General features: G+C 38.2%; 2 protein-coding genes across 7 annotated transcripts in view; one reads left to right on the plus strand and one right to left on the minus strand.

Moving 5' to 3' along the window:
* The window catches only part of dgkh (diacylglycerol kinase, eta), a 54777-nt gene extending 52565 nt beyond the window's left edge, over positions 1–2212 (minus strand). For 2 of the 6 annotated variants that reach the window (XM_047814869.1, XM_047814868.1), the window contains exon 1: positions 86–451. In XM_047814869.1, the coding sequence (XP_047670825.1) occupies positions 86–352 (267 nt within the window). In that variant the 5' untranslated portion in view covers positions 353–451. Of the gene's footprint in view, positions 1–85; positions 452–1969 lie in introns of those variants that run through there. The other 4 variants (XM_027164412.2, XM_047814871.1, XM_047814870.1 and 1 more) reach the window with 4 other exon arrangements.
* Positions 2213–4041: 1829 nt separating this feature from the next.
* Positions 4042–23069, plus strand: part of vwa8 (von Willebrand factor A domain containing 8) — a 61395-nt gene continuing 42367 nt past the window's right edge. The window contains exons 1-19 of the mRNA XM_027164413.2: positions 4042–4313; positions 4554–4631; positions 7297–7427; positions 7570–7680; positions 9643–9810; positions 10438–10602; positions 10678–10727; positions 10822–10930; positions 11022–11126; positions 11609–11731; positions 11952–12086; positions 12375–12452; positions 15015–15175; positions 15288–15401; positions 20303–20471; positions 20984–21061; positions 21495–21610; positions 21866–21963; positions 22933–23039. Of these exons, the coding sequence (XP_027020214.2) occupies positions 4184–4313; positions 4554–4631; positions 7297–7427; positions 7570–7680; positions 9643–9810; positions 10438–10602; positions 10678–10727; positions 10822–10930; positions 11022–11126; positions 11609–11731; positions 11952–12086; positions 12375–12452; positions 15015–15175; positions 15288–15401; positions 20303–20471; positions 20984–21061; positions 21495–21610; positions 21866–21963; positions 22933–23039 (2226 nt within the window). The 5' untranslated portion in view covers positions 4042–4183. The remainder of the gene's footprint in view (positions 4314–4553; positions 4632–7296; positions 7428–7569; positions 7681–9642; positions 9811–10437; positions 10603–10677; positions 10728–10821; positions 10931–11021; positions 11127–11608; positions 11732–11951; positions 12087–12374; positions 12453–15014; positions 15176–15287; positions 15402–20302; positions 20472–20983; positions 21062–21494; positions 21611–21865; positions 21964–22932; positions 23040–23069) is intronic.

Here is a 23069-nt window from a genome sequence, read left to right on the forward strand (position 1 = left end):
TGAATTGCTATGAGACATTTATAGTCACATCACAGGTGATGTATTAATATAGTTACAGCTGACGGTGCACGTTTGGGTCTCTTACCTTGCTCCGGATCTGCCCGGACGTAGACACTTTCCTGATGAGCTTCTGCGGCCCTTCCTGCTCGCCCTCGCTGTCGGACGACTCGTCTCCAGCTCCCGACCCTCCGGCGGCTCCAGACCCCGCGCTGATGTGCTGAGTGGCGGCCGCTCCACGCGGCTCCTGTGGTGTGACAGCGGAACCGCGATGAGCGCGTGCTGCCGCTCCCTTCCTATCCACGAGCCACGGAGAGCCGCACAACGGCTCCACAGCGGCTCGCTTCGCCGTCATTCTGCTCGCTTCCTACTACCCATATGCACTGAGCTCAATCCTACACACTCTGTCCTACACACCGCATACTGTCACGATGGGAATGTCGTACGCAGCGCTGCCTGTCGGGGAGGCTTTTATTTCAACCACAAGGCTGGTGCTTACACACAGTCTGAAAGGCTTCACACCACAGACACATTATTATTATTATTATTATTATTATTATTATTATTATTATTATTATTATTATTATTATTATTATAACAAAGACCCGGGAGGACATGTCTGTAGCAGACCCTAGTGGTGGCTCAAACTCACACTGCAACAGATGTTTCTCTACACTAAGCTGATGTTTGTCTACTATACTGTACATCACTGAAACCCCCCACCGTATATTAAGGGTTCTTAAAGCTTTTTACTGAATGATATGTGATAAACTCTCAGATTTAGGCTTCTACACAACTCTTTATGGCTCCACCATGAGGATCATCAGTAAAACCCTTAAGGACTGATGTGTACTCTGATTATGTACTTGATTACTTTCACCTGAACTATTGACAATAGACACGAGCATAATTTTATCATAAGACACAATGAAATATCATATTTCTATCATGTATTATTTGTGAACACACGTGTTAATAACAGTGAGCCAATCACCTTGCTGTGATTGTAGTCGACCGATCACGTGACAATATCCTATTCTACAGCGTTCTACTCTGTTCTATACAAATTCATTTTGAATCTGATTAAACCCACAGCACTCTTTACTGTCCTATTCTGTTTCTTTAACATAATTGCGTATTTAATCACATTGGTCTATTATTGTGTTCCAACTTTCCATTATTCTATTCTATGCATCTATATAGAATTGCAATTATTTCTATTCCATTTTCTCTTCTATTCTATATCATATGCTATCCGGTTCTATTCTATCATATCATCTATCCGAAATGATTCAAAGTACCATATATGATTTTCCCCGACTCAATATTCTATCTTATTTTATATCACTCTATACTACTACTCTCTATTCTGCGATATTCTGTTCTTTGTTCTATCGTATTCCATTCTGTCCTGTTCTGTTCGTTCCCTTCTCTCTTACTCTCAGTAGTGGTTTTATGTTCACTGACATTCACTCTAGTGAAATTCTCCAACTCTCTGAATGTTGTTTTACTTCTACTTTTTTTTTTTTAACTCGCCCCAGAGTAACAGAGCTCAGGTTAAATGGATGGAGCTGTGAAAGTGTAACAGTTAGGCTTTTTTTGTGTGGAGACATCCATCCATCTATCTATCTATCTATCTATCTATCTATATATCTATCTATCTATATATATATATATATATATATATATATATATATATATATATATATATATATATATATATCTGTCTGTCTGTCTGTCTGTCTGTCTGTCTATGTATCTATCTATGTATCTATCTATCTGCGTCTATCATCCTGTCCTTTCCTCCGAGCGCAACAAAAGCAGGAAAACGCACAGATTGCTAGCGGCACCGGTCTCTCTTCTCTAACCAAAAGCTCCTCCCAGTGTTACAGAAACCAAGCTTAATCAGTGATGAAGAATGTGTCCTTCCTCATCCTAACTCCGGTGAGGAAATCAGTGAGATTGTACTCACCAGTTCTTCCCAAGCAGGGCTCCTTGTGTACTGGTGCTCATCGTCCATATTCCCAAATCCCCCCGCTGTCCCGCGGCCACAAACACCAGCGCTTTACACACTTTCAGACTAATGTTTAGGTGAATTAACGTGTTAACGTGTACACGGACACCGTGGGTGGATTCTTCAACTCACTAGTAGCCTGTTACGGCTTCTCCACTCCGCCACTTATCACTTCCCTCCTCCTCCTCCTCCTTCTCTTCCTCCTCCTCTTTCAGGGTCTCTCCAAGGGCTGAGTCTTCTGAGCCACGTGATAAATGTCAAGCCGTAAAAGGAAGTGGACTAATCGCCATGGCTACGTACAAAAACCAACCACTGGAGCTTGTTCTGTTTTGACACACTGGAGAAGGGAAGCTGGACGTTCTAGGATGTAGCCTATGATGTCATTTGATCTGATCCTTCCACAAATTCTCCTAATCCTTCCTATTTCTTTGTTGAGATGATTTGAAACCAAAATCGGCACAGAGAAATGTTTTTATTATGTTAAAGATATAAGATCAAGTGAACTGGAGCTCTGTTTCCTAATCAGGTGAAGCAGGGACAAGATGAAGTTCTCCTCCATAAACATCTGGGTTCATTGAGAGGTGAACCCAAGAGGTGGCTTGATAAACTATACATCATGCCATCATTTATTTATTTAGAAAACATTTACAAGTATACAAGCTAGATTACAAGCATAGGAGAAGACTGCGTCTAAAAGGTCACAAGTAAAAACCTTTTAGCAAGCTAGAGTCAACAATCCATGAGGAACCTTTCTGTTTTCTTTCAGAGTTCAAGCGTTTAGCTGTTTGAAAAATGAAGTGGTGAAAACAGTTTCTTGGAGATCCTGATGCACCAAGGAATTCACTTCAAGAATAAATGTTTATATGGAGTAATGTTCACAAAATTATTTTAAAATAATTCTGGGCTTTTTTCCCAGATTAAACCTAAACTTTAGCTAAGTCCAGTGATGAGTAACCACTGATGCAGCTTAAAACAATATTGTTGCAAAACCGACAAAACTGCCCACTTTCTGTAAAGGAAATGCTTTAGCTTTAAACATATTAATTAAGCTGATTTGATCTTTCGAAGCATTAATCGATACTGGGGTTGCAAGTATAGGTTGATTATAAGACCAATTAAGTAAAGATATAAAAAAGCAAAATGTATTTTATAAACAGGTGGTAAAAGCCAATCAAATCAATAAATTGTCTTAGCTTCTTACAGACACCTACAGGTATCACATTCAAAGAGCCTAGATGAATAGTCTACATTCGACTAGATAAAGTATAAAAGATTCTCAATGAATTACACAAACAATCTATGATGATTGGTATCTGTAATATGCATTTGTTGCAACAACAACAACAGCAATTCCATTTTATATGTATAGCTCTTTTAACAATGGACATTGTCAGAAAATAGTTTGTTCAGTAATCTATAAATCCATGATATCAAATGTTTCCCCAATGAGCAACCCAGAGGTCACAGTGGCCAGAAAGAAACTCTCTGAAACTACATGAGAAAAGAAAAACTTGAAAGGAATCAGACCCAAAATTAAACTCATCCATCATCAGGGTGTCACTGGAGAGTGTGATTCTAAATCATTTCCTTCTATAACTGTGTAGTACTGTATTTGGTCAAAACGTGCAATTGTGTAATAGGGAAATTAATTTTAATTATAACATGAAGTCTATGTATATGAAGTTATCAACTGTTCACTGATTGAGACTTGAGTGCAAAACTATTCATAGGAATGTAATGTTATCACAGCAACAATAACAATAACAATAACAATAACAACAATAACAATAACAATAACAATAACAATAACAATAACAATAACAATAACAATAACAATAACAATAATAATACTTATTATTAGTATAATAATAATAATAATAATAATAATAATAATAATAATAATAATAATAATAACGAGAATAATAAAGTTGTTATTATTATTTTTCTCCCACCTTCCAAACAGACATACATTTTTCTCGGAACCAGAACGGTGTGTTTTGTTTCACACGGAGCGATTATGAGCCGCATAAGCTCTGTTCATCAACTATTTTCTTCCGCAGAACAGCTTCTGCCGGTGGTTTAGGGAAGTGAACATGGAGGAAAACATTAAATAACGTTTCACAATATTCGTTTGTTTCGCTGTTTGACCTTGATGGTTTTCTTTTAATCACCATGCAGTCACACATTTTAGTCAAAGGAACAGCCGCAGCTGTGGCTGCACGAAGACTCCGGACTATTTTGTGTCCCTTCGTGTCCAGAGAAGGATTTAAACATGAGGTCAAACTCATAAACACTTCATCAGGTAGAAGATAAGATGCACGTTTTAAACTCCACCTTCTGCCTTTAACACCCTGATATTTAGATTAGAAATCCTCTGTATTTCACTATATCTAATATCTAGGCTTTGCTAAAGTAGCAGCAGTCAGTTTGGGAAAATATTTATAATAAATAAATATGTTTGCATAATAAACAAATAAGTATAAAACCCTACTCTTATAACCCTACAGTTATCACGTTATATAACGTTTGCTTTGATTGACAGGTGACACAGTGACGATTGGGGAAATCTCCTATAAGCTCAAGTCACCAAGAAACCCTGAACTCGTACCAGTGAATCACAGTATGTGCTTTTCTCACTGGAGTTAATCATTAACACTCTTATTTCTCTGAAATGTCAATTCTCAACTGAACAATGTGCAAAGAGCCAAAAGTGTGCAAAAACAGCATCTAAACAGGTTGATGGATGTATATTGGAAGTGTGTGTATTTGGTGTAGGTCTGTGCAGTCCATACAGATGATGTGTGTGCTTGTGTTGTGCGCAGTACAGTTCTGGTAAGTTATTGAGTCTGATGGCTTGTGGAAAGAAACTGTTACACAGTCTGGTCATGAGGGCCCAAATGCTTCGGTACCTTTTTCCAGATGGCATTAGGGTGAAGAGTGTGAGAGGGGTGTGTGAGCAGGAGGAAAATGACTTGTCATAAGTCATCTTGACAAGTCATTTTCTGTCTAGTAAACATTTTGGTTGTTATTTTCTATAAATTTAGCAAAAGTCTTTAAGTCAAAACCATAACAAAGTCCATATATTACGAAAGTGGGATTGGATTTTGAAATATCTGAATTCAGACGTTGCATACTAACAAATATAGAAACTTGAAAGAGAGATAATAGAGAGATATTAAACTACAATATCGTTTATTATTATGTATATCTGTAAATAGTGACATGGGTTGTCTTCTTGAATGGAATTGAAAAGAAGACGACAGAAATGTATTTCTTTTGGCTAATTCTGTAATATTTCTTATGCCATCAAATTTTTTTAACTTTGATCAGTTCTAGTTGTGTGATTGAGCTACATTACTGTTTCCTGAACAGATTGATCTGAACTTTCTTACATGGAGAAGAATTTATAGGCAACTAAGATAAAAAAAAATTAATCTAAATGTTCTTAGGCTGAGTATTAAAATATAATCAGTAAGCCTTGTGAGAGCTTTGTTTTCATACTCTTAATGAAGACATTGCAATTCAGAATGTTTAGTGATGGAATATACTGTACTTCCCCAGCAAGTGCAACAGATCTACTGTACTTGTTTTGATGCGAATTCTATTTTGTTTGTTTTTACCCTTTAATTTGATTATCTGCCATCACAGTCAGCTCTACCCCATCAACTACCAAGCAGTTTACACAATAGGGAAAACTTTTGTCTGTCTGCATTCTATATATTCTATTCCATTTTAATCCACATTACATTTCGCTATAAACTATTATACTGTTTAATTTTCTTAGATATTTCTTATTATTTATTATTATTGTGTAAGTATGTTCTTAGTTCAATATATCACATGGTTATAATATGTATGTGATGAATAAACAAGCTTAAACCCAAGAGGGAAGTGAACCGAAGAGGCAGCTTCCTCTGAGACCCATGAACCAGCCAACAAGCTGCTGCTCATTTTACTTCCCAGTGCAGAATAATGACACATAGGAAAGAACAATCTGCCCTCTTTCACATACACCAGCTCATAGATACCTACCACTGGCTAGTACCACTGTGATTGCAGGGGAGAGAGAGAGTAATGCCAACTCTAGGCGATCATGCAGAACTTCTGTTGAAGCTTTTTCATTGCTAGTTTTCAGTATTTCAGTGTGCATATAACTGCAGTTCATCACTGTTCATGCACCGCTTGGGAAAATCTAGGAAAATATTACATTTAAAAGTAACAATTTCTGGGAATTGATATAAATGTAGAACATGTTTCAGAAACTGTATGAATATTCTGTATAGAAATGTTCTGCAGTCACTCCTGAGACAATTACATTTCTCCATCATATTGAACCTGCCACAGCACTGCTAAGCTGCCACTTCTTGGGCAATTGAGCAAAGGGGCGCTGCATTATAGCTCTGACCTCAACCTCTTTAGATGGTGTATGTGAAGAAAATGATTCCAATGTGCTATAATGTATAAGTGGCAATAATTAAGGCTTCTGTGGCCCAATTTAATTCATTCATTCACTTATTCATTCATTCAGTCATTCATTAATCTACACTGTCAATATTATTAATTGTAGTGGACAATCAGAACTCATGCCCTGCTATCTCATGAGGTAATATATACACAGTATATTATACGCGATTTGCATTTGCAATTTTACATGAGAACTGTTGTACAGTCCAGTTTTTATGTTGCTTGTGTCACAGCACCTTACACCCTCTTTAATGAGCAATGCTTCAAATAAACATTCCTTAAACTAATACTTTTGAAAGCACCTGCAGATTAGTGATGGTTAATTTTACCGCGCACATACAAATATTGCACAGACACGTACAGTAAACCGTATGTATACGGCTCTTCATATTTTAATGTAGAAAAAATGTCGGCTCACTGCCTCGGGTTAGCATGAGCTAATTGATTCCACTTTCTCCCTCCTGCCCCTCCCCTCCACCGCCACTTTTTCACCGGTTTGTGGGTGTTTTTCAATCGTGTAGCATCTGTATCTAGTTTACTGTTTCCTGGCCACATTCAGTTATATCAGTTATTTAGCTGAAGCTCATTAAGAAAGGAAAGAATTGCTGAATTCCATAGATTTAATCTCTCTGGTCTAATCAGTGAAGTGAGAATGTATAATGTTTCTTTTTTTGGAATATGTAATGTTCAATCAGTTTTAATTGCTTTGTCTTGTTTGAAGATTAGTAATGGTTACGCGTTACAGCGTTTGATAGCGTTACAATGTTTACATTATGCATATGTCAGCACTGCATTACATTGACACGGTGCGTTTGGCGCAGTGACCGAGTCCATGCCACAGACAGTCGCTCAGCACCTACGCTGGATCATGCAGAAAGATTTGCTGGGACAGGATGTGTTTCTGATTGGTCCTCCCGGCCCTCTGCGCCGCTCTATTGCCATGCAGTATCTGGTAACATTGTGTAACTCTTTCCTCTAATGTAAAATTTTATGCCTAATCTGTGCATGTCAATAATGACCTCTCTATACTGTACATACATGCCATGCTTTCAGAAATACATGTACCTGAACTGTGTGCTGGTCATGAATTCTAGGAGCTGACCAAGAGGGAGGTTGAGTACGTGGCTCTATCCAGAGACACGACTGAGACTGATCTCAAGCAGCGCAGAGAAATCCGCTCTGGCACAGCCTTCTACATAGACCAGGCAAGTCTGTCCTCAGCTGGATTTAGGCTTGTTATTATGCTATGTTATGTCATTATGTATCCGATCTAGTATTTTTTTACTCTTTAATTTCTCTTCCAGTGTATGTCATACAGTTTAGAGTGCAAGACTGACATGCTGTATTTAAACAAGTCAAAAGAATAAAACTCTGTAGGTGGCCCAGCGTCTTATAGATTATGTTTTGTTGTGTATGTTGATGCGATATATGATGGTCTGACTGCTGGTTACCTTTTTAAAAAATCTGAGGACACTTTTGGAGGTCAAACAAATTCAAAATTCTCTTACAGTTTTTGTTATCGACGGTTCTCACTGCTTCCAACAGAAAGAAATTCAACTTTATTGTTGTTGTGCAAAATATATGTAAAAGACAATGAAATGCAGTTCTTTAACTGTTATGAGGTTTCAGCCTCCTGGGCTTGAGTTTTTGTTTTTTTTTTGATCCGAAGGAAAGTGAAGCAGTGGCTTGTGTGTGTTTGTGTGTGTGTGTGTTTGAGAGAGAGAGTGTTAAGTGTCACACTGCTCTCTGGGGTTCTGTGCTCTTTTTTGACCCATATACAAAGCTCTGTGTATAAAAATGGCTTTCTCTACACAAGCTGTGTGTTAATAGATTGCTTACAATAACGTTGTTCATTTTATGGTCAGACACAATTTTTTAGGCAGCAGGATTACACAGATCCATTTTGCTTATCTGAAATCAAAGACCATTTCAAATATGTCTACCATTTTATTTTAACGAATGATCTAATCCAGAGGTGTCAAATCTTATCCTGAAATAGTCAGTGTGTGTATCCTGAAATGTGTGTTCAGGGTTTCATCCCAGTAAAAAAAGAAGCCACACAAGATCAATTGATTAAACAGATGGCATCCAGTGTTGCTTCTGCTTGATTGGCATGAAAACCCACACCCAAAACAATCGTTTCTTTGTCGATGAGATCGAGACAGCCCTGAACTAATGATTCAAACTAGCAGCAAACTGTAAGACATTTAAAGGTTCAGGTGACACTGAAGGCTTTAATCTCATTGTGGATGGAAATTACTTTGGGTTGTTACGGTGGTAAATCATCTGCCCGAATAACTAGGGCCCAGGAGCTGTACTGTCCATTTGGAGTATTTACGAACATTACATCATGCACTCATCTCTCTTTCTCGCTCTCTCGTCACTAGCTTAATGGGCAGTTTTAGAGTGGAATTCTTGGAACTGTTTACTTTTAGTTTACTTTTTTCCACCTTAGCACTCGACATTTGCTTTACTCCAACTTACAAGACTTAGTAATGTAAAGTAAATGGATCCTTTAAAAAGATTAAAAACAGAAGGAAGATTTAGGGCAGTCTGATTTGCTGTTTCATTGATAAACACATCACATGGCTGGTGTGTGGCTTTAGCTCACCTCCAGTCTTGTGTCTCTACCGTTTCTAGTAATTATGGGATTATACAGTCTGTGATGGAAATAGACCCCAAGTTAAATTTAGAGCATCTGGCTGCACTTTGGTAGGCCATATTTCCACATAATTAGGCACGTTACTTACATGTTAACCTAATTATATGGCGACTTGTTTTGTGGTCACCGAAGGAGCCTAAAATTTTCTTGCCTTTGACGTCAAGACTGACACACATTTTTGTACGGTTGCACCGTCATGACTGAAGAAATCTGATCAGTCTGCCCACACGGATTCAAGGTTTTAAAATAGAAACAGGCTGTTTTTTTTTGGGCTGTGGGTAACGATACTCTAAACGTACATTCCCTTGAAAGTACAAAAAATTAAAATTTAATTTAAATCAAATCAGCTAATTAGTTTTTCAAAAAATGACTGTAGCATTTATTAAAGGACACTTGCGTGGGAGCTTTTAATAGGACTAATTTAGCTCATCAAATAGGTCAATGACAAGCTCAGTGTGAGGTGAAGTTGTGCTGTTTGTGTTAGCTGGTCATCTCGTGTGTGCAGTGCGCAGTGAGGGCGGCGACCCAGGGACGAATTCTGGTTCTGGAGGGCTTGGAGAAGGCTGAGAGAAACGTACTGCCTGTCCTCAACAACCTGCTGGAGAACCGCGAGATGCAGCTAGAGGACGGACGCTTTCTCATGTCGGCCCAGCGTTACGACAAACTACTGCAGGTTCTAACAACTTAAATAAATTTAATAAATTAATAAATAAACTCCATATGCAGTTGGGAATGGATAGAAAGAGTATGGAAATCTATAAAAAATGAATTGTGTATGAACGTTTGAATTGTATGAGTAAATCACACCTCACAATCATGTGATCATAGTGCAGTGTATACTGTGCAAAATAATCAGCTCGAGATAGTTTATGTGTGTTTTGTTAAAAGACTTCACCAATGAATACATCAATACTGGTACACTAGGTCACAGACTAAGGATGTCATAAGTCTAAAACTGTTGGGAGGAAATAATTTATTATTGGTTTTAATAAATGTGCCCAGAAATAGCCTTGAACATCTGTATTCTATTTCAACAGAATATTCTGTTGTATTGTAAATGCATAATAATAAAGTCTTATAATAATCCTCTAAGATGCTCCTAAAATAACAAAATGAAACATTTCTGCAGTATATATGTGAACCTATGGTTAGAATAGTTTTTTTTAATGAAAATAAGCTATAGAAAATATGTAATGGCATTTAGAGAAACATAAAATAATGATTAGAGGATACGGTATAAAACTCACATGCAGGGTTTATTTGTGTAAAGTAAATCCCTCATGCTGTGTGCTGATTTTAGGAGCACACTAAAGAAGAACTGGACCAGTGGAAGATTGTGCGTGTAAGTGAGGATTTCCGGGTCATTGCTTTGGGGCTGCCTGTGCCACGTTACAAGGGTAACCCTCTGGACCCACCCTTACGCTCGCGCTTCCAGGCTAGAGACGTCTACTACCTGCCCTTCAAGGTACAAAGGTCATGTCTTATTTATTGCCTCAGTGAGTTCAATGCATATTGCTTATATTGCTTCTGCTTTTCTCAGGACCAGTTGGAAATCCTGTATAGTCTCGGACCAAATGTGAAAGCTGAAAGGTAAAGAGAAGTTTAGCGTGTGCTAAATAAATATACTGTATGACACATCCTAATGATTCACAGTAGCCACAAAACATTCCCTTTTACTTGGCAGAGTGTCTCAGCTCTTGTCATGTGCTACTACTCTTTGCTCACAAGAATCTGCCAATCTGGGTCTTCCCGACTTTCCCGTAGACAATCTACCATCCGCTGTCAAAATGCTGGTGAGTCACAGAAGCTCCACTCTGCTGTGGAAAGATGTGTAAAATTGTCATCAACAAGGTAGTGGCTAAACAGGTGATGTGGCTTTTGCAGAACATGTTCCCCATGCTGTCCGCTCAGCAGCTGCTCCAGAGACTCTACCCATATGAGACCATGCTGGGGAAAGAGGGACGAAATGCAGTGGAGGGTGTGTTCAGTGTAAGTGTTTCTCTCTCCTTCTCTCAACATGTCTCAGTTGTATATGTCTCTCTGTTTCTGTTGCTCTCTCAGTACCTCTGTCCCTTTCATTCTGTATCTCTCTCTTTCTCTCACATTCCACGTCTCTCTGTCTCTCTGTCTGTCTCAAGCTTGCAATTTTCCACCTCTCTGTCTCTCTCTCTCTCTCTCTCTCTCTCTCTCTCTCTCTCTCTCTCTCTCTCTCTCTCTCTCTCTCTCTCTCTCTCTCTCTCTCTCTCTCTCTCACTCACACACACACACACACACACACACACACACACACACACACACACTCTTTCAGTGTCTGTTCATCACCACTTCTCAATCACTGTCTTTTAGTCATTGTCTATTATTTTATTTTCATCATAATAGCACTCCAGTCAGTTACAATGTGCTATTGGCACATTGAGACTCCATGCTTTAAAGATGAATACTCCATATTCTCTCTCTTTCTCCTTCTCTAGCGTTTTGAGCTGATGGATGGAAAGAAGCAACCTTCTCCCTGTGCTGTGGTACATGCTGAGATAGGGAATACAGGAGAAGCATCAGTTTCCCTCAGTATTGCTGACAAAATCAGTTCCTTCCAGGTCAGGGCTCAACAAAATGGTTCTTTATGCATTTCAGTAAATGACTGAGAAAACAGAAACAAGGCTTTAGGCAAATTACGCAGCACTCTCTCAAACCAATGTCAGCACAAGCCATAGCACACTATGTGGAAAAAGCAAGGCATTGTAGCAAGGCATTAAGATAGATGAGGTTTTAAGAGAAACAAGCTTTTTATTTGTCCTTTCCATGGAAATACTGCAGGTTCCAGCAGGGTCACGCCGTCCCCGGCCCCCCGACAGCAGTCCGTCTTTCATCAGCACTCCCACCCACGCTCGCCTGCTAGCAGAGATGATGCAGTCTCACCTCGTCAAAGACATGTGTCTCATCGGAGCCAAGGTACACAAGTAGCTTCCTGAACCACAGCAGACAAGGTTACACACACATCAACAGAGCTTTTAACTACAGAGCGGACGTGTGCGTAACTACAAGCACAAAAGAGAGAACAGTATCCAGGCATCCAATTAAAATCATTAAGAAGGCTCCTCAGCCCTTGTTGAGCAAACGTTTGTGTTGCGGAGTGAGTTTTGAAATTGCGTGTCTGATTCCTGAGATTAGGTCAAGCTGCTTAATAAACATATTAGTATACGTGTATACTCATACGCTTTTCCCTTATTTTCTTTACAGGGTTGTGGAAAATCTGTGATTGCCAAAGAATTTGCTGAAATTCTTGGCTATAGCATCGAGCCAATCATGCTCTACCAGGTATAGTGACTGAAATAACTGACATACTCTTACATAACTTACCAATATGTGTTATATTAAAATCTATCTAAAAGACATATAATTAATCCTACAAATAGCTGAGAAGCTAACATTTAATTTGGCTTGTTAAACTCAGATAATGTGTTCCTGTGTTTAAAGTCATGAAGGAAGAAGCAGAAAGCGGTCAGAACACAATCCTTCGGTCTTATCCAAGCTGTATTAGCTATATATTAAGCACAGCATTGACTATAATGTCCTTATTATGATTTTTATTTTTACTTATACGAGATTTGGAGATTTTGGAAGACACTCAGACGGATGTCCTTTAGAGTTCAGGTGGAAAACTGATTTGTATTTTGGACATTGATGGTATGTGAAGCTAATCCTTAGAGCATTATGGTTGAGTCTTTGTGTTCCTGGCACATGAGCTGCAGCTGCAGACAGAGCTGTTTACTTAAAAATGTTTGGATATGCTGGACAGACCGAAGCTCTGGCTCAGAGCCTCGGCACAGTCATGCCAGAGGTCATGTACTCTGAGGTCATCCGTCCCACTCATCCATCCCTCCTCACCAATCACGTCAGAGAAGCGACAGTGACACCGTCTGATTGGTCGAATGTGACTTGGGCATTTCCATGCTAGAGATTTGAAAATGAAAAGTAAATGAGACAGTTATAGATATATATATATAATATTCTGTACTTCTGTAAAACTGCTTTGAGACAATGGGAATTGTTTAAAGTGCTATAGAAATAAATTGATTTGAATTGAATTAAAATTGTTTATAGACACAAAAACAACCCTAAACAGCTCTTCTTATGCGATCAGAGGACTTTTTTATTCTAAGCCCTGAATATACGCGAAGGTATATTGTGGCTGGTGCAAATAGCTTGGAGTTATGTAAGATGAAGGAGAAGTAGTGTGTGATCCTTGCCACAGTTCAGGCAAGCACGCGTTCTACTGTCTTCACTCCCATTGGTAGTCACTGCACCAGGGCGCTCCATATTTTTGCGTAAAGTCACCAAACGTGTTCACTTGAACCGCTAGTCAGCAATGGTTACTGTCGCTTGTATTGCCGGAGATCCACAGCTCTCGAAAACAAATGATCTCTAGTCGCTTTGTTCATGCGGATCACTGTATTTGTGAACATAGCAATAGAAAGCTTCTCTTCCTGATATAGTATTTTTTGACCTTGAAATAGGTGAACTGTAATCATCATTATTATTTTTTATATAAAAATGAACTTTTTTTTAATACATTTTTTTTACTTATAGCTGTAGTGTTAGATTTGTTTCTTTCTTTTTTAATTTACACATGATTAAAAAAAATAAATGTATTAAAAAATGCATTTGTTAACAATTTACTATTATGATTATGAACAAATTCTTTTTTAGGTAATAAAAGTTTTAATACAACTCTACTGTAAACATATTCTGATACATACTGTGTATCCTAGAAAAGTTCTGATGATATTTTTGTGCAAATTGCTTTGGAAAGAAGTTTTTAAAACAAACTGTCATTTGTATCATATTTAGATGTTGATCAGTTCCAGTAAGTTGTTTTTGGCCCATTTATCAACTCACATTGATAAATCACACTTAAATCCCCAGCATTTTTATTTCTTGATCTTGGAAGGCTTACAGTCTCCTTTGAAAGATGCTGCGTGTGATTTAACACATCACCCACACATAAAAACACCCACAAACCCACTCTTTCTCTGAAGAATGTGTGAATATACCACTATATATGTTGTGTAGCAGCCTAGGAGAAGTGTGTGTGTTTGTGTGTGTGTGTGTGTGTGTGTGTGTGTGTGTGTGTGTGTGTGTGTGTGTGTGTGTGGTGTGTGTGTGTGGTGTGTGTGTGGTGTGTGTGTGTGTGTGTGTGTGTGTGTGTGTGTGTGTGTGTGTGTGTGTGTGTGTGTGTGTGGAGAAGTGAGTCTGTGTGTAAGCTGTGGTATGCTGGGAATTTGTTGGCTCAGTCTGAAGCAAGCAGGAAAAGGAAGTAGCCTGTGCATCATGCCGTGGATATATTTAGCTAGTGCAGGTCAGGGGTCTCAGCGTCCGGGGAAAAAAAGGAATTTTTCTGCTATAATTCATCACATAAAACTTTCAGGTTTTTTTTTTTTTAATTTTTATGTATAGCTTTTACATGAGATTTATTTCATTATCTTTACGTTTTGTAACTGAGCTGGTATTTTATTTATTTATTGGTTTACTTTTTGTGAGATTTTTCAAATAAATATAAAATAAATGCCAAATGATACTGTAATATAATCCGCCTTAACAACCGAATTCTTTTTTCTGCCTGAGCATATGAACTCTGACATCTGAAATCTAGCTCCAAAAAGTCACTTCTGTGTTTTGACTGCGTCAACACTTAAATTAACTACAGAACCACTGATGATTACTGATAATTATTAGCTTTTAACGATGCGTCATTCGAATGGGCATTAAACCCATTGTAGAAAATAAAACAAATGGTACTTTTCAGCTTATTCTTTAAAGCTACTTGGTTTTGTTCATGCATGTTTGCACTCATCACATGCGTGGTTGTCTATGTGGCAGGATATGACTGCGCGGGATCTGCTCCAGCAGCGGTACACGCTGCCTAACGGTGACACGGCCTGGAGGGCCTCTCCGCTGGTCAGCGCGGCTCAGGAGGGCAAGCTGGTCCTGCTGGATGGCATCCATCGAGTTAACCTAGGAACTCTGGCTGTGTTGTCCAGGCAATTTGGATTTTTTAGCTTATTTATTGATTTTTGATGATCACAATAGAGGTGATGCTATGACAAAAATAGAGGTGATGCTGTGACAAAAATGTGTGTGTTCTTCATGCAGGCTGCTGCATGATCGAGAACTGGCTCTGTATGATGGAACTCGGCTCCTGCGGTGGGATCGTTACCTCGCTGTGAAAGAAGAGCTCCAGCTCAATGACCATGAGCTGCAGGCGAGGTACCGTGAGTCACAGCCTAGCACATCGCTGTCCAATCTTATCCAAAAAGGACTGGTGTGGGTTCAGGTATTTTTCCAGTGAACCCTTTTTAATCCGTTGGTCTTGGCTTTCAGAAGACATAAGAGTGACTTCTGCTTTATTTGGAATAATAATATGCACCAATGCTGACCCTTTTCAGCTAAGATTGGACATCTTGAACACCACTAGACTAATGCAACAGCCCCATGCTGTGTTTCAGTGTTAGACATGTTACACATATGCATGGTTCTGAAGAAAACACAGAATTTGCAATCAGATTTTAGTTCCAACAATTAGAGGCAAACATATTATTGGTTTTCAGTCAGGTGTACAGACAAAAATGCAGTGTTGCATGTAGAAGAAATGTGAATGTTCCACTATTTCTGTACCTGCCAGCCAGTCATATGTGCTCCCAGTGGGAACAACAGCCTATGTTAGCACATGTGATTACGTCAATGGCAAGGTGTTATGAGGAAATGAGTGTCTGCATGTCTGCACGTGTGTGTCCTGTGTGTGTGTGTGTGTGTGTGTGTGTGTGTGTGTGTGTGTGTGTGTGTGTGTGTGTGTGTGTGTGTGTGTGTGTGTGAGTGATGGAGTGTTAGGGAGTCTTCAGTTCAAGCTTATTAATTTGCTCATGGAAGCTCATACCAATCAACACCCCTAAGAGTGCTTTACTTTGTATACGATTCCTATTCAATGCATTTAAATAATGTAGACTTACACGCAGCATTAAACATCTATATTTTGCTTTTAGTATGAAAATTCAAAATGTATTTGAACAAGGATATTCATTCACATAGAAATTCAGAAATCACTCAAAAATTCTCTTAATGCATGTGTTGATTTTCATTAACACTACAGCACAACAGTGGAACCAGGATCACAAAGTGGCATGTACAGATTCACAAGCTCTATAGGAAAACTGCTAGGTAGGAACATATCAGAGAACAGAGTAGAAGCAAATCAAAGACATAAAGAACGCCAACACACATTCTGTATATTGTATACAATATACTTGATTCTCCACATAATTTATTATTAACTGGTTTAATAATCTATAGTTCTTTAACAAAGATGTACAATTGTTGAACTTCTGAAGACATTTAGCTCGTCTTTATGGAGGAATCTCGTTTATCTTGTGTCTATGTTTTCCACCATGGGTAAATCTTGAAAACAGTTTATTTATATTTTCTGGTAAAAATTAAAAATTTTTTTTGCATTGTTAACTTTAAAAAATTTAAGATAGAGAAAAAATATATTGCTGAGGAACAAGGGTTTATGGCTGTTAAAGCTTGAGTGATCTTGTTTCACAGATGTTTCAGAACAAGAAATGTAGCTGTAAACAGTGTAACGTGTCTTTCTTTAATACATGAAATGTTATGATCGTGCACACATTGAGTTGACTTGAGATTGTAGTGGTATAAGAGGATTACAATGCAACAGAAAATTCCCCATTTCTGGATTCTAACAGCTTAGTGCCTGGACACATTACATCACCCTGTCTTTGATTACTTTTATTGCAACATAAAAAATACAACATTAAAGAATTGCAGTTAAATAAGTACGACTTAAAGCGTTGTAGAACTTAGGATCAGGTCAGTTCATAGATCCCAATGAGGCTGTAAATGAATGTGTAAAGACAGATACACTTGAAGGGTAAACCTATTGATGAAAGCCTTAATGAAATGAATAAACATGTGGTGTGCTGCAAGTGCCTGAGGATAAACATCCAGTTAGGTTGGTGTAGATATTTATCTATGCTACAGGGACAAACATTTCTTGGTTAATAAAATCTTTCTCGGTTCTGTACCTTGGAAAGATTTTAAGATGTTAGAGTATTAAAAATTGCAGTGGAGTACTGTAGTGTGTATTAGCTTTATGAGCTTCCATCATGTTTCTATCATGGCTGAATGTTTTTTTCCCAAAGCACAGAGAACACAGACCAGTGGCTCACGTGCTCTAATAGAGCGTTTGAATTGATCCTGACAGCTCAGAGCTGCCTGAAAGGACAGAGCCATATCTGAGGTGTTGATTAACTCCTGTTGACATCACCCCCATAGAGTGTCTGTCTCTGACCTGCAATTAAACACACATACAATTGCCATAAAAATGCCTGTTGTCAGGCCTGTGAGAGTGGGAGAGAGTAAATTAAAATCAGGACTCAGTGTCTGAGTAAAACATTGACTCTCGATGAGATGCATTACAGTCCATGACAATGGGTGCTTTCATCTCTCGCCACAATAACAGGAAGCTGCCCACCAGAAAGGCTAGTTTATTTTACACTGAGGCTTGAGTTTATAGGGGTGTCATGGCTGGCGAGTGTTTTGTGTCTGTTTTTTTTTGCCTCAGATATGAAGTCTATAATGGTTCAGCAGTCTAGCAGCTTGTGTAATGTGGAGTTAACTACCTGCTAGGGAACTGCTACTGATTTACACTTTAATCACCGGATATGTTGCATTCATTAGATGAAATAATAATAAGAATGATGCAGAACGACTCATCTGTAAGTTTAACTTTCCTGCAATAGTATATTTAATGCTACGATATCATATTGGTGAATCATTAGAACAAACTGCTTTCATCATTGTTATTCAATAAAAGTGGTTGTTGTTGCCTGTCTCTAGTGAACAGAAATAGAAATTCACTGTAGCAAACAATTATCAATGTTTTTGTCATCTGATAGGAACTGATTTATATCTCGTCTCTTAGTAAGACATATCTTTGTGTTGTTATAAAAATAACACAACTGATGTTTATATGAGCTCATCACAATTCCTTCTTTACCGCGACGTCTCCGCATTTCATCACTTAAGGAATGCTGTAAACTTTCAGCCTACAGAATCAGCACATAGATATGTTCATGCTGCTGGAACCCCACCTAGACGGGCAGGAAGGATGTTTGCGGTGGCCCGTCTGAGGCTGGAATAAAGCCTCTTCCTCTTCCTGTCTTACGAGTCGGCTTCCCAGACTATACTTCATGTGGTTCCAGTGCTGCTCTTAATTAACACATACACGTGCACTCTCTCTCTCAACACACATACACACACTCACATCACTCCTTCCAGCCTAGTTAAAGAGTGAACCTAGCATGCTGGGCTGTCTAGCCAGACAGGGAGGCAGAGAGGAGACTGACCTAATACCTAACGTATTAAAAGAACTCACTGAAGGCTCCCAGTCCCTCAGCTTACAGTTCCTCAGGCACTTGAGAGTTTTATTATACCCAGATAGTTGCATCATTTGTGATTAAAGTAATTAATCTCAAATCCTTCATTCCTTGTGATAGGTTTAGAGAAACCTGCTGCTCGTGCTAGCTCTGCACCTGTGTGTTGCCATTGCAACACAGCAAAATAAGCAGGAAACACGATTAGGACCAAGCTCAGGCATGAGGTATAGTATGCTGTTGCTAGGCAACAGGAGGTGATTGTCATACCAGAGATGATATAATGGTCAGGAGTTTGCACCTCACTTCTTTCCACCCACTGCCTCTGTCAGTTGCAGTTTCTGTTTCTGATATTACATGCAGGACTCTCCTCTGTTTATAAATAGACAAAGCTGTCCAGTGCGATTAGGAGGAAATCTGAGTCCATCAGGAGCTGTAGTATTGTCAGCTGCAAACACTCAACCATGTCCCTGTAAAGTATGTCTTGTTTTCTGGGTGTTAGACATCACAAGCCTGGTGCAGATTGAATCTCAGCCTTTAGGAACACGTGTAATCAAAGGACAAGTGTCTGCTTTTATTACAGTTATTAATGGAAAAATACAAAAAATACCAATGCTACAAGGTTCAAATGTACCGAAGGAATAATAAACTGTATTAAATTGCAAATTACATAAAAAGACTCTGCAGTAGTAACTGATAGATCATAAAATATGAAGGATCCTTCGCATCGTATACACTAGTTTTTAAAGTTACAGTACATAACATTAATTTTTCTAGTCATAAGTCCTTGTGGTTATTTGGTTATTGTTCTCGCTCAGTGAGTTCAGCTAGAAATAGTGCAGATCATTAAATGTTCTTCTGATCATGTCTGAGAAGAGATGTTGCTGTTTAGCTGCTCCTTCAATTCTGTACTTTAATTAGTGCAGGGATTTTCTGAAAAGGTGGCTTTTGGAGACAATAATTAACATATTTCTGGTCAGAAAATGTACTGTTTTAGCTTTTTTATCTTTGTTTTCAGCTCACTGTGTTTGCTCCATAGGCTTAATATTGTGGTCCCATACAGGAGAACTATAGTGGTTCTCTACTCAATTCAATACCTTAAGTAGAACTGCATTTGAGATTCAGCCACATATGTTTTTGCTGTGCATGATTTAAATTTGGTCGAGTTTGCACTTAGTTATATGGGTGATGTTTCTACAGTTAAAGCAATTGGCACATTTAGCTTCTTTTTGTGCACAGGGACATTGTCATGCTGCAACATGTTTAGGCTTGTTAGTTCCAGTGCAGAGAATTTTAAATGCTACAACATAAATACCTTCATTTTGGGGAGGAAGCTGATACAGGTGAAGATCGGGTGTCCACATACCTTCGGTCAGATAGTGTTCAGTGTGGAGTCATGTCCATCACTAATCACCTTCCCCCAAACTCTAGAAACAGAAACTGAGGTACATGACCAGGGTTCTGGATTTGGATTTGTATCATACCATGGCATATAGTTAATCATTTTAGAGACAAGCAGAAATACAGTGCAATATGTTCAGATTATGTTTAGAGATAATTAGAAATGTTGTATGTTTAGATTAGGTTTAGAGATGAGCAGCGGTACAGTTTAGTATGTACTGACTTATCTATTGTCACCTTTACTGTATTTGTATAAATCAGCTGTCTTAAGTGTCTAAGAATGACTAGATCATCTATTTTACTGCCTGTCTTCTCACATAGGCGCATCTTTCCCATCCATCCTTCATTCCGGGTTATCGCGCTGGCTGAGCCGCCGGTCACAGGCAGCAGTTCTCAGCAGTGGCTCAGTCCTGAGCTCCTCACCATGTTCTTCTTCCACACAGTCAGACCTCTTGCCAAAGTGGAGGAGGCAGCAATTATCCATCAAATGGTCTGTACACAGTCACTGACTCTATAGGCAATGTCAAATTTAACACTGTTTTGTATTTATTTACAGAGAAAAATGTTCCAAATTCATGTTTTTTAGCCTTCATTGTTTACCCTCAATGTGGGCTTCCTCCCACCTTCTCTTTATTCTTTACATCCTTTGCCAATGTTTTCAGCTGTCAGAGGCATGTCTAGAGTATTCTGAATGCTTCCATGCCATTCTTTTACTGTCAAAAGTCAATAATTGAATCTCTTAGCAGGATTCCTTCCGGCTGCCATTCATGTCTTGTGGTTTATACCAGATTCACTTCCATACTCAATCTGTTATATTTGGGCATGAATCTGCTGACACACAAATGCTTTTAATGCTTTTTCTGTTAACAAGAATCTTCAAATTGTTAAACTGTCAAATTATTATCCGCCAAAAATAAGAGCTTCCAGTTTTGCAGACTTAAATTATTCCTGAGCAGAATTATGCACAAATTAAATTACTGCACTGTCATAAATTTCTTTCAGACCCCGAACGTTCCAAAAGAAGCAGTGGAACAGTTGCTGCATTTGACCCACAGCCTGAGACGCACCAATGACCCAACTGTAAGATGCTGTACAGTATCTCCTAATAATCTAATAATCACAAGCAGTTATGTACGTCGCCCTGGATAAGGGCGTCTGCCAAATGCTGTAAATGTAAATGTGTCACAAATGTACACTGTCACATAGATCAAATACAACATTATAATACGACACAGTGAAAACCAAATGCAGTAAACAACAGAAGTATAACATAACACATTAATAGTAATAGTGCAAATCAAAAGTACAATTATGTACAACAAGGAATATGGCCAGGAGTGAAATATACTCTAATGTTGCAATGGTAGTTATACAAGAATATAATAATTACAAAAATTCAGTAAGAAAAGAAACACTGCCCATTATTGAATCTTTACCTTAAGGTATTTTACGGCTAAGGAAATCAGTTCATTTACACTATAGCATCTGTTTGTGTGTCTGTGCTCTTATACAGGCCCAGTCTTTGGCTTCTTCATTGTCCACCAGACAGCTGTTAAGAATTTGCCGCCGTCTGTCTCAGTATCCTGAAGAAAGCATTGCTCATGCTGTGAATAAAGCCTGCTTGTCTAGGTAGCATTCTTATCTCTCACATAATCACGTATTTACATCGATTGTTTTATAAAAACGATTCTTAAGTGAGGTAGAAAACAACCTACATATAGAGCTGCTAACAGTGATATACTGTAAATATGCCCTCATATACCCACAAATACCCATCACAGGTGTGTAGTAGCTACCAGAAACCATGCAGGGATAGAAGAATAGGATACATCCATAGCATACATATTAAAGTATTTTTAAAGCTTTTTGTTTGACCCTACACAGGTTCCTCCCTAGCCTGGCACGCTCTGCTCTGCAGAAAAACCTGGCGAATTGTTCCATGGAGGAGCGAACTGACCCACAGCTTAAACAAGACATCACCTGTGAGTTTCAATGTACTCTACACACTAGCGATTAAACATCTTTATTTATTACTACTATTACTCGCCGTCTTCTAGTTAATTCAATTCTATCTGCAATAAATGGTTCAGACTCTTTAATTATAAATGCATTATTTGATAAATGATAAATTATAGTAAATTGTACTGTATGTGATAGGCTGCCAAACTGCATTAGAATTTTAATGGTATAAAAGACATTAACGTCTTACTCAACGTTCACTATTGTGTCAGTGAAAGAGTCAATAACTTGTTGGTGCACCATCATTGTCTGATGTTATATGACCTATTTGAACATTATACTGTAGGTTATCTAGCAACTTGACAACACACAAATATAGAAGAATACATAAGAAGTAAATTAGTATTCACTTTAATGACACAAAGGATAATTTCTATAGAGAAGAAATCAATATTTAATGTAATAATATACAGACAACATTATAAAATGATGTAAAATAGTGCACTATATAATGAATAGGGCAATAATACTGATCTCACTACATTAGTTTTGGGAAAATTTTGGGAAATTTTTTTTTTATATATATATATTTGATTTAAAAACTAATGCATTAAAGGTTTTTATTTAGTGACCTTTACCTACATTTAGCAACAATCAAATGATAAATAACAAAATATTTTCTAAAGAAATTATATAGATATTTATAGACTTACCTGCTATGACTTAAAATAGAAAACGAACATGTGATTAATTCATTTTGTTAAAAAAAAGTAAACAATGTACGTCTGACAGCTCGAGTATGTGATAAAGACAGATGGTGATTCTGAGTTGAGCTAAAAGGTCATCACACTTGTTGAATGAGCAGAGGAATTTAGTCTTCCTTGCCTTCTATGCTCTCACTCGTATTTTCCTGAATCTTTCCATTTCCTGCTTCATTTTTTCTTCCTTTTTCTCTTTTGTTCGATTCATCTCCGTCTTTTTGTTAATGCCAGGTACGATTAAAGACGGAATTCTCACCATAGGCAAGGTCTCCGCTCCTGTATACAGCCCTGACGAAAAGATGAAGGTCCCTGATGTACTTTTTTATGAAAACACTCAGGTGAGCATGTCAGCATTAGTCTCTTCTGCT

The sequence above is a fragment of the Tachysurus fulvidraco genome, chromosome 6, assembly GCF_022655615.1.
Source record: "Tachysurus fulvidraco isolate hzauxx_2018 chromosome 6, HZAU_PFXX_2.0, whole genome shotgun sequence".
NCBI lineage: Eukaryota > Metazoa > Chordata > Actinopteri > Siluriformes > Bagridae > Tachysurus > Tachysurus fulvidraco.